The sequence below is a fragment of the Anolis sagrei genome, chromosome 7, assembly GCF_037176765.1.
Source record: "Anolis sagrei isolate rAnoSag1 chromosome 7, rAnoSag1.mat, whole genome shotgun sequence".
NCBI lineage: Eukaryota > Metazoa > Chordata > Lepidosauria > Squamata > Dactyloidae > Anolis > Anolis sagrei.
In genome coordinates this window covers 43,804,045-43,816,397 of record NC_090027.1, presented here as the reverse complement: position 1 = coordinate 43,816,397, position 12,353 = coordinate 43,804,045, and the positions used below count along the sequence as shown (strand labels likewise).

General features: G+C 45.2%; 1 protein-coding gene across 1 annotated transcript; it reads right to left on the bottom strand.

Annotated features, from left to right (window-relative positions):
* Nucleotides 1-1,631: 1,631 nt before the first annotated feature.
* On the bottom strand, nt 1,632-11,117 carry FOXR1 (forkhead box R1). Its single transcript, XM_060787422.2, has 6 exons — nt 11,009-11,117; nt 8,657-8,734; nt 6,701-6,906; nt 4,889-5,118; nt 2,895-3,127; nt 1,632-1,660 (listed from the first exon to the last, which is right to left on the bottom strand). The coding sequence occupies exons 1-6, from the start codon at nt 11,115-11,117 to the stop codon at nt 1,632-1,634; spliced, it is 885 nt and encodes a 294-aa protein (XP_060643405.2).
* Between the last annotated feature and the right edge of the window lie 1,236 nt (nt 11,118-12,353).

Here is a 12,353-nt window from a genome sequence, read left to right as displayed (position 1 = left end):
ATTAATTAAAATATTCGCAAAATATATATTTAGAAAAATATTCACAAAATATATATTCAGAAAAATATTCGCAAAAAATATTCACAAAATATTCATTAAAATATATTCATTAAAATATTCACAAAATATATATTCAGAAAAAATATTTGCAAAAATATTCACAAAATATTCATTAATATATTCAGTAAAATATTCACAAAATATATATTTAGAAAAATATTTGCAAAAAATATTCAGAAAATATTCATTAAAATATTCAGAAAATATTCAGTAAAATATTCACAAAATATATTCAGTAAAATATTCACAAAATATATTCAGTAAAATATTCGCAAAATATATTCAGAAAAATATTCGCAAAATATATATTCAGAAAAATATTTCCAAAAATATTCACAAAATATTCATTAAAATATATTCATTAAAATATTCACAAAATACATATTCAGAAAAATTATTTGCAAAAAATATTCACAAAATATTCATTAAAATATTCAGAAAAGTATTCATTAAAATATTCACAAAATATATTCATTAAAATATTCACAAAATATATTCAATAAAATATTCATAAAATATATTCATTAAAATATTCGCAAAATATATATTCAGAAAAATATTCACAAAATATATATTCAGAAAAATATTTGCAGAAAATATTCACAAAATATTCATTACAATATTCATTAAAATATTCACAAAATATATTCATTAAAATTTTCACAAAAATATTCATTAAAATATTCAAAACTATATATTCATAAAAAATCACAAAAATATATTCATTAAAATATCCACACAAATTAACTTCATAAAATATCTGCAAAAATATATTCACAAAATATTCATTAAAATATTCATGAATATATATTCATAAAAATATTCACAAAAATCTATTCATTAAAATATTTAGAAAAAAATGCAAAAAATATCTGCATTAAAATATTTGCAGAACTATGCACAAAAATATTCACAAAAATACCTTCAGAAAAAAGTATTTGCAGATGTTCATTAAAAAGTATTTGCAGAAATATTCAAGAAGATATTCACAAAAATATCTTCACAAAAATATCTTCACAAAAATCTTCATTTTAAAATTTGCACAAAAAAACCCCAGAAAATTATTCACAAAAAATCTTCAGAAAAATATTTGCAAAAATATATTCAGAAACATATATTTGCAACAACATTCACAAACACCAGGCATGGCTTGGAAGCATTTATTGTGCAACAATTTTCTCCAGAAAATAATTCCAAAAGAAAACGGAAAATAAATAAGAATCCCCGGAGGCACTTGGGGAAGGGAGCGTTTCCTTCAAAGCGCTTTCAGCCAAAGATCCTGAACGCAATGGTTCAACACGGAAGGACCGCCTGAAGGTTGCAGCCCCTTTCTGCAGGGGCTTGTTCAGTCCGGTCCTGGGTGAAGGAGGTTATCTCCTCCTGTTTGGGCATCCACAGCCATTGGAATGTCCTGGACTACAACTCCCAGCAGCCCCACATCTGCTGGACCTGGGGATTTGCACCAGTGGCCTCTGCAAAGTCCTGCTCCAACTCGGGCAGAAGGAAGGTCCTGCTTCCGCCAACAGCTTCCCTCTGGGTTCATGCAGAATGGCGCAGCAATGCCGTGCATCTCAGAGCCCAAAGAGGGACCTCAAGAGTTCTGGAGGGAGAAGAGGAAGGAGAAGGTCAAGGAGAGGGACAGAGAGATCATCCAGTCCAGCCCCTTCCGTCCCATGATGGAAGAACACCATGCAAGCCCTCCCGACAGATGTCCATCTGGCCACTACTTAGGAACCTCTATGGAAGGAGGCTCCACTGGGATCTCAGGCAATCTATATTCCATTGGAGTGAGAAGGGGGCCTCAAAGGCTATCCAGTCCAGCTCCTTCCGTCCCATGATGGAAGAACAAGCCCTCCCGACAGATATCCATCTGGCCTCTGCTTAGAAACCTCTATGGAAGGATACTCCACTGGGATCTCAGGCAATCTATATTCCATTGGAGTGAGAAGGGAGCCCTGAAGACTATCCAGCCCAGCCCCTTCTGTCCCATGATGGAAGAACACCATGCAAGCCCTCCTGACAGATGTCCATCTGGCCACTACTTAGGAACCTCTATGGAAGGAGGCTCCACTGGGATCTCAGGCAATCTATATTCCATTGGAGTGAGAAGGGAACCCCAAAGGCTATCTAGTCCAGCCCCTTCCATCCCATGATGGAAGAACACCATCCAAGCCCTTCCGACAGATGTCCATCTGGCCACTACTTAGAAACCTCTATGGAAGGAGACTCCACTGGGATCTCAGGCAATCTATATTCTATTGTAGTGAAAAGGGAGCCCCAAAGGCTATCTAGTCCAGCCCCTTCTGTCCCATGATGGAAAAACATCCAAACCCTCCCGACAGATGTCCATCTGGCCACTACTTAGGAAACTCTATGAAAGAAGACTCCACTGGGATCTCAGGCAATCTATATTCTATTGGAGTGAGAAGGGAGCCCCAAAGGCTATCTAGTCCAGCCCCTTCCGTCCCATGATGGAAGAACACCATGCAAGCCCTCCCAACAGGTGTCCATTTGGTCACTAGTTAGGAACCTCTATGGAAGGAGACTCCACTGGGATCTCGGGAAACCAACATGTTCCAATGACTTGCCATCTTTAAGTGGAGTCTCATTTCCTGCAGAAGGGTTTTACTCCGAGGAGCCAGTGCTTGAGAGAAGGGCACCATTGCATGTGCAGAGTGCCAGGGAAATATTGCTATTATTATATTATTACTATGCTCTCTTGCACCACTGACTCTACATACTGCACCATGAACTCCATCCTGATGTGATATTAATATAGATATATGGGCATTAAGGGCCAAGGAGGACAAGTGAAGGCAAGCCGCCATGCGCACCGGGCCGGTCCATGCTCTGGTGCACCAGGCCCATCAGGTCGGTGGGCAGCGCCTGCGCCTCCTCCTGGAACCGGCGCCGCCCCTCCGAGGTCAGCCTCCACAGCCGGGACTTGCGGTTCCCCTCCAGGCAGACAAAGTCCGTGGTCTTCTCAAAGCTGCTGCTGAAGCACAGGTTGTGCCGGACCGTGTTCTTCCAGCCCTCAGGAGCCGTCCGGAAGAAGGGGAAGTGCTGCCTGCCGGACACAGACAGAGACACAGAGACACAGAGACACACACTCCAAGAGTGGGCAACCCAAGGCCATGTCCAGCCACAAAGGTCCCGGCCATCCTCATTTGAAGGAGCCCCCAGCGGCCATCCAGTCCAACCCCCTAAGATGGGTGGGTAGATGGATACACAGACCTAGATAGATAGATAGATAGATAGATAGATAGATAGAATCCTACTTGGAAGGGGTCTCCAGAGGCTATCCAGTCCAGCCCCCTAAGATTGATTGGATAGATGGATACACAGACATGGATGGGTGGATAGATATGATAGAATCCTGCTTGGAAGAGACGCCTAGATGGATGGATAGGTAGGTAAGTAGGTAGGTAGGGATGGATGGATGGATAGATAGATGGATAGATAGATAGATAGACAGACAGACAGACAGACAGACAGACAGATAGATAGGTCATGGATAGATAGATGATAGAATCCTGCTTGGAATGGACTCCCAGAAATTATGGATGGGTGGATAAAGGATAGATAGATAGAATTCTACTTGGAAGGGACACCCTGATGTCATCTGGTCCAACCCACTAAGATAGATAGATAGATAGATAGATAGATAGATAGATAGATAGATGGAAGTATTCTGCTGTTGGAAAAGATTGCCATTCAGTCCAACCCCCAAGATAGGTGGATAGACAGACAGACATGAATGGACAGATCAATGATAGAATCCTAGAGTTGGAAGGGGCCTCCAGAGGATTCAGTCCAACCCCCTAAGATAGATAGATAGAGATGAATAGATAATGGATAGATAGATGATAGAATCCTACTTGAAAGGGACTCCTAGAATAAATGGATGGATGGATAGACATTGATAGGCATGTGATAGAACCCTTGTTTTGGAAGGGATGCCCAGAAGTCACCCAGTGTAACCCACTAAGATAGATAGATAGATAGATAGATAGATAGATAGATAGGCAGGCAGGCAGGCAGGCAGGCAGGCAGGCAAATACATATAGAGATGTGTGGGTGGATAGGTAGATAGGTAGATAGGTAGGTAGATAGATAGGTAGATAGATAGATAGATAGATGGATGGATGGATGGATGGATGGATGGATAATAAAATCCTAGACACCCAGAAGCCATCCAGTCCAACCCACTAAGATAGATAGATAGACAGACAGACAGACAGACAGACAGACAGACAGACAGACACAGAAATGGATGGATGGATGGATGGGTGGGTGAATGGATGGATAGGTAGGTAGATCGACAGATTGATAGGATAGATGATAGAATCCTAGATGGGACCCCCGGAAGCCAACCAGTCCAACCCCCTATAATAAAGAGAGACAGACAGACAGAGGACAGAATCCTGGAAGTGGCAGGATCCCCAGAAGTCATCCAATCCAATCCCCTAAGATACAAAGACAGATAGGGATAGACAGTCAGAGACAGACATGGGTGATAGACAGACAGACAATAGATAGATGATTGAATTCTAGACTTAGCAAGGGCTCCCAAGGGCCATCCAGGCCAATGTTGTTACCCCCTTATCTCTTTAAATATCATTTCCCAAAAAATTGTATATATTTGCAAGTCCACCACATATATATATGTATATGAACCTATTTCTTGACAACCTCTCCAACATTGATTTGAATATTTCTTCTCTATCTGATTTAATCGGACTGGTGAGGAATAGTAATCTGTACCCAGGCCAGTGAGGGAGAGGAGCCTACCAAGACCCCAATTGCTGCAAGCGCCGGCGTTGGGTACCTGGTGAACTGGTAGATCTCCTGGACGGTGAGGCTGCTGTCCACACTGCTGCGGAGGGCCAGGCTGATGAGGATGCAGTAGTTGAGGGGAGGCCGGGGCCACTCCCCTTGGGCCCTCTTCAGCCGCCGGCCGTGCGACCGGAAGGCTTTGGGCTTCTTGGGCTTCGGGGCAGGGGCCTCGGGGGGCCCCGGGGCCTTTGGGGGAACTCCAGGACCCACTCCAGAGGGAGCCTGCAATGGACACGGAGAATGGTGAGCCCCAGGAAGGCCTTCGGTGGCCAAGCAAGGGCCAGCAGCTGCTCATCCCACTTCGTAAACACTCTTGGAGTCACTTTAAACTGGGAGGTGGGTGATGGGTAGATAGATAGATAGATAGATAGATAGATAGATAGGAAAGAGACAGACATGGGTGGATAGATGATAAACTCATAGAGTTGGAAGTAACCCCCAGAGGCCACCCAGTCCACTCCCCAAGATGGATAGATGGATGGATGGATGGATGGATGGATAGATGGATGTATGGATGGATAGATGGATGGATAGATGGATGGATAGATGGATAGATAGATGGATGGATGGATGGATGGATGGATGGATGGATGGATAGATGGATGGATAGATGGATGGATGGATGGATGGATGGATGGATGGATGGATAGATGGATGGATAGATGGATGGATGGATGGATAGATGGATGGATAGATAGATAGATGGATGGATAGATGGATGGATAGATGGATGGATGGATAGATGGATGGATAGATGGATGGATAGATGGATAGATGGATGGATAGATGGATGGATAGATGGATGGATAGATGGATGGATAGATGGATGGATGGATAGATGGATGGATGGATAGATGGATGGGTAGATTGATTGATAGATGGATGGATGGATAGATGGATAGACAGACAGACAGACAGATAGATAGATAGATAGATAGATAGATAGATAGATAGATAGATGGATAGATGGATGGATGGAAAGATGGATGGATGGAAAGATGGATGGAAAGATGGATGGAAAGATGGATGGAAGGATGGATGGATAGATGGATGGATAGATAGATGGATGGATGGATGGATGGATGGATGGATGGATGGATAGAGGGATGGATAGAGGGATGGATAGAGGGATGGATAGAGGGATGGATAGAGGGATGGATAGAGGGATGGATAGAGGGATGGATAGAGGGATGGATAGAGGGATGGATGGATAGGGATGGATGGATAGGGATGGATGGATAGGGATGGCTAGATGATAGAATCCTAGAATTGGAAGGTTCCCCCAGAGGCCATCCAGTCTAGCCACCTTGGATGAGTGGATGGATAGATAAAATAAACAGACATGGATTGATGGATGGAGGGATGGATGGATAGAGAGATAGAGAGAGAGAGAGAGAGAGAGAGATAGATAGATAGATAGATAGATAGATAGATATGACTGACAGACAGACATGAATGGACAGAAGATAGACTCCTAGAGTTGGAAGTGATCCCTAGAGGCCATCTAGTCCAGTCACCTAAGATGGGTGGATGGACAGACAAACAGACAGATAAGGCAGACATGGATGGATAGATAACTAAGACAGACAGACATAGGTGGATAGATGATAGACTCCTAGAGTTGGAAGGGACCCCCAGAGGCCATCCAGTCCAGCCCCCAAGATTGATGGATGGATAGATAAGACAGGTGTTTCCAGTTCAATAGACCTTTCCCATGTTTCTATGATACAACCAATTAGGAAATGATATTGATAATCCAGGAACATATATCATTACATAGTATTATTATAATTCTGAAGAATACCTTCTCTGCTTCACTAGCAGGAGGCACCCTTGGGTCCTTTTGGGTTCCCTCTGGGTCGGAGGGCGGCGGTGCTGGTGCCTGGGGGTCCGCAAGAGGGGCATCACCAGGCAAGGAAGGGGGCTCCGGCACAGAGAAGACCCTCCCTGGGATGGGGCAGACCTCGTTGGGGTTGACCCACATCCACAAATGGGGCTTCACTTCGGTCCCTGGCAGGAAAGAAGGCAGAGAGGAAATTGGGAAGACAAAAGGGTGCCCTACAGTTTTGCCACCAGCCTAAAGAGAGGCAAAGGCCAAACGAGGATGCCATTTGCAAACCTGGCCCTCCATCTCATCTTATGTGGCCTTCCTCCAGATGCTGGACTACAATCCCTGCATCCCTCATCGTTAGGCATCATGTCTATCAGTGATGGGAGTTGCAATACAATATTATTATTATTATTATTATTATTATTATTATTATTAACTTTATTTGTACCCCACTAACATCTCCCGAAGGACTCGATGCGGCTTACACAGGCCAAGGCCTCAATAAAACAACAGCATAACAAATACATAATAAAACTCATAAAGCAAACCAAAAACATTAAAGCAACAAAACAAAACAAAAAATAAAACTACACCGTAACACATTTAAAACTAGGGCCGGGCCAAATGTAATGGGTACAGTTAAAAGTGCTGGACATGACAGGTGAAATGTTAGGATTCTAGGGTAGGTGCAATGTGCAGGTGGTCTTAAATCTCTAATAAAGTGCGACTGGGACATGATGCTGGGAGTTTCCTATTCTGGGAAGGCACACTGGAACAGCTAGGTCTTCAAGCTCTTCCTAAAGACTGCCAATGATGGGGCTTGTCTGATGTCCTTGGGGAGGGTGTTCCAGAGTCGGGGGGCCACCACAGAGAAGGCCCTGTCCCTCGTCCCCACCAGACGCGCCTGCAACGCAGGTGGGATTGCGAGCAGGGCCTATCCAGATGAATGAAGGGAACATGTGGGTTCGTATATGGAGATGCGGTCACGCAGGTAAGCAGGTCCCAAACCGTTTAGGGCTTTGTAGGTAAGCACCTGCACCTTGAATTGGGACCGGAAAATGAACGGCAGCCAATGGAGCTCCTTAAACAGGAGGGTTGACCTCTCCCTGTAAGGAGCACCAGTTAACATCCTGGCCGCTGCACATTGGACCAGCTGAAATTTCCGAGCCGTTTTCAAGGGCAGCCCCACGTAAAGCGCATTACAGTAATCCAATCTAGAGGTGACCAAGGCATGGACCACCCCAGCCAGATCAGCTTTTGCGAGGTATGGTCACAGTTGGCGCACAAATCTTAATTGTGCGAAAGCCCTCCTGGACACCACCGACGCCTGAGCCTCAAGCGTAAGCGATGAATCCAAGAGGACCCCCAAACTGCAGACCTGTGGCTTCAGGGGGAGTGTAACCCCATCCAGCACAGGTTGCCACCCTATACCCCGATCCAGTTTACAATCGACCAGGGGGACCTCTGTCTTGTCGGGATTGATCTTCAGCTTGTTCGTCCTCATCCAGACAGCCACAGCGGCCATATCTGTCCATCAACCTTTCCCCAACTTCACCAAAAATGCTGTTGGGTTGCCATTCCCATCATCCCCCAAAGTGATGGGCATTGTCGTTCAGCCTCAGTTTGGGTCCCCTTCTACACTGCTATATAATCCAGATTATCCAAGTAGATAATCCACATGATTGATCTGCTTTGAACTGGATTATCTCAGTCTACACTGCCATATAATCCAGCACAAAGCAGATAATTTGGATTTTATATGGCAGTGTCAACAGAGCCTGGGTAGAAACTAAAGGGCATCTAAAGGTGCCTGTAGTCCCCCATTGCAGGAGGTGGAGGGATGTCCCTTTTCATCCCAAATGCTGCTTCTGCCTTGGGATCCCCAGAATCATGTGTGCCCTCCACAAAATAGTGAGCCTCAGCACTTACTGTGAGCGTCCTCTTCCTCCTCTTCCTTTGGCCTTTCCAGCTGCCTACATCCCTTGGGGGTCACCTGAGAAGTGGGGCCTGTGGACAGGAGGTCAAAGAGAAGGAGGCAAAAAGGGGGTGTCAATGGGGCAGGGGTGCCCTCCAATGTCCCTGCCCCTATTTGCTCCAAGAGATGCTCTGGAATGGTTGCCATGTGTCACTCAGAGCAGGGCTCCTATGCCATGAAAGGGAGATGCTGCAGCTAACCTTGGCCTGGCTGCAGAAGCCCCCCGTGGCACCTTCTCTCTCCTAAGACACTGTTGGATTCACCCATGGCTTGTTCAGCATGGCTTGAACTGCCCAGGGTCAATGCTACAGTTTGGAGAAACACCCGCCCCATTTGGCAGAGGAGGCTAAAGACTTTGTGAGACTATAGCTCCCAGGATGCTTATAGCATCGAGCCATGGCAACAATCGAGGTCTTAAACTGCATTAATTCTCCAGTACAGATGCATCCTAGTTCTGCAGGATTGCGTCTCCCAGGTGCAGAATTATATGAGAAGCTCAGCCTCTCATTGAACATCGAGAAAACCAAAGTGCTCTTCCAGCAGTTGCCAACCAATCCCTCTCCAATGCCACAAATACAGCTCAATGGTGTCACATTAGAAAATTGTCCATTGTCCTCCAAACACTGCTATATGCCTGCGAAACGTGGACTGTCTACAGATATCAACAGTAAGACTGAAAAACAACACCGCCTGAGCTCTGCGAGTGCAGCATTTTCCCCGAATGAAGCAGAGAGTGTTTGCGGACCGGGACATCCGTAGGGAGACCAAGGGGCTTGTTTATAAAGCCATTGTCCTCCCAACCCTGCTATATGCCTGCGAAACATAGACTGTCTACAGACATCAACAGTAAGACTGAAATACAACACCGCCTGAGCTCTGCAAGGGCAGCTTTTTTCCAAATGAAGCAGAGAGTGCTTGAGAACCGGGACATTCGAAGGGAGACCAAGGTTTATAAAGCCATTGTCCTCCAAACACTGCTATATGCCTGCGAAACGTGGACTGTCTACAGATATCAACAGTAAATACAACACCGCCTGAGCTCTGCAAGTGCAGCTTTTTTCCAAATGAAGCAGAGAGTGTTTGAGGACCGGAACATCTGTAGAGACACTAAGGGGCTTGTTTATAAAGCCATTGTCCTCCCAACCCTGCTATATGCCTGCGAAACGTGGACTGTTTACAGGCGTCACATGCAATTCCTGGAACGAATCCATTAGCCTTGCCTCTGAAAAATCCTGCAAATCTCTTAACAGTGTGTACATGTCTGAACTGTCACCAAAGAGCAACGCCAAGAGGAATGCAAGCGCACTTGCGCACAGAATTGGCTAACATGGGCTTTCTTGTAAATCAGGTCATTTTGGGGAAATAGAAACTACAGACACACGCACTATAAAAGTTATATTTGGCCAAGGCCTAGATGGGCCGTCACCATTGGCCAAAGTAAACTGATTGAAACCAATACTGTGGTCAGTCGCCTCCTTGCTTCAGTGAGCTTTCGATTTCCACTACAAAACTGCATTAATTCTCAAATGTAGATGCAGCCCAGCTCTGCAGGACTCTTCCTCCCAAGGCTCCTATAGCTTGGTGCCATGTCATATTTATAGAGGTCCCAAACTACATTAATCCTCCAGTGTGGATGCAGCCTAGCTCTGCAGGACTCCTATAGAATGGAGCTAATGCAAAACTGCATTAGTTCCCCAGTATAGATGCAACCCAGCTCTGCAGGACTATGCGTCCCAGGACTCCTATAGCAGGGAGTTGTGGCTGCAATAGCGGTCTCAACCTGCATTAATTCTCCAATGTAGATGCAGCCCAGCTCTGCAGGACTCTCCCTCCCAAGGCTCCTATAGCTTGATGCCATGTCATATATCCCAAACTGCATTAATCCCCCTGTGTAGATGCAGCCTAGCTCTGTAGGACTCCTATAGCATGGAGCTAATGCAAAACTGCATTAGTTCCCCAATATAGATGCAACCCAGCTCTGCAGGACTATGCGTCCCAGGACTCCTATAGCAGGGAGCTGTGGCTGCAATAGCGGTCTCAAACTGCATTAATTCTCCAATGTAGATGCAGCCCAGCTCTGCAGGACTCTGCCTCCCAAGGCTCCTAGAGAATGGTGCCATGTCATATATACAAGTCCCAAACTGCATTCATGCAGGCCATCTGCTTCCCTTCCTTTTCCCCTCACTTCTGGCTCCAGCAGCACTCTTGCCATGCTCAGGGGCACCTTTGGGGTCAGGCAAAGAGGAAGGGACCTCCAGAGGCCATCCAGCCGGGCCCCCTTTCTAATCCCCCCTCCCCAGAGTCACCTTGGGGTGGGGGTCCCAGGCCCAGCTCAGCAGCCATGTCCCAGTCGAGGAGGCCACTCTGAAGGTGGAGGCTGGCCCAGAAAGCCTGGCAATGCAGGTGAAGCTCCATCCCAACCCAGAGGCGGAGGAGGAGGAGGGGGCGGCCCCTTTAAGACCTCTCGGAGGAGGGGGGGGGCTCCTCCCTGGCCTCCTTTGAGGGACATTGAAAGGGGAAGGTACCCCCCCCTTCCTTTGCAGCAGATTGAGAAATAAGTGAGGTCCCTTTAAAAAGTTTCCCTGAAGAAGTCTCTACAGGTGTGTCCCCTTTCCTTCTTCGTTGCACCTGGAGGTGAATGTGTCCCTGAGCATGTGCAGAGCGCCTTCCCAAAGAAGGCACGCCTTCTGCATCATCTGCTATCACTTGGTTGGGGTCTTAAATGGGTTTGGTGGGGCACAAATGAGAAGGAGCCTATTGTCGGGTTTTCCTTAATGCTTCTCCTCAATGGAAGGAAGGAAGGAGGGGGCCACAAGGGGGCGCTGTTGACTCAGGCTAAGCAGCACCTAGAACCCCCCCCCCTCTTTCCCCCTTTGGACCCCCCTCAGTAAGAAAGATAGGCAAAGGCTACTTTAATTGGAGAACCAAACTGAAGAGGCTTCCTTCTTTCTCCGGCAATTGAGCCCTTATTCTCTTTGCTTGGCTTTGGGGGCTCTTTTTGGGGGGGGGGGGGGATATTATGTAGTTCTTCAGAAACACCCACTTCCCCTTCTCATTGGCTTAGCTCCAAATTAGGGGGGGGGGCATCCAAGGCCCCAAATTATAGAATCAGGATGGAAAACCTTGGTTGGTTGGAAGATAGGTTGACCAGGGCTGCAATTGTTGTTGTTTGTTCTATTGCACTTTATCTATGCAGCTATGTATTATTATTATTATTATTATTATTATTATTATTATATTGTTGTTATTATTATAGTATATAATACCCTGCTTTATCTCCCCAAAGGGGATTTAAAGCAGCTATGTTCTTGTTGTTGTTGTTGTTGTTGTTATGATTATGTTTCTACCCCACTTTATCTGTGTATTTATTGCACTTTATCTATGCAGCTATGTATCTATTATTATTATTATTATAGTATATAATACACTACTTTATCTCCCCAAAGGGGACTTAAAGCGGCTTTGTTGTTTTTGTTGTTATGATTATATTTCTACCCCACTTTATATATGTATTTATTGCACTTTATCTATGCGGCTATGTATCTATTATTATTATTATTATTATTATTTTATTATTATTATTATTATTATTATTATTTATTGTTGTTATTGTTATGATTATATTTGTACCCCACTTTATCCATGTATCAA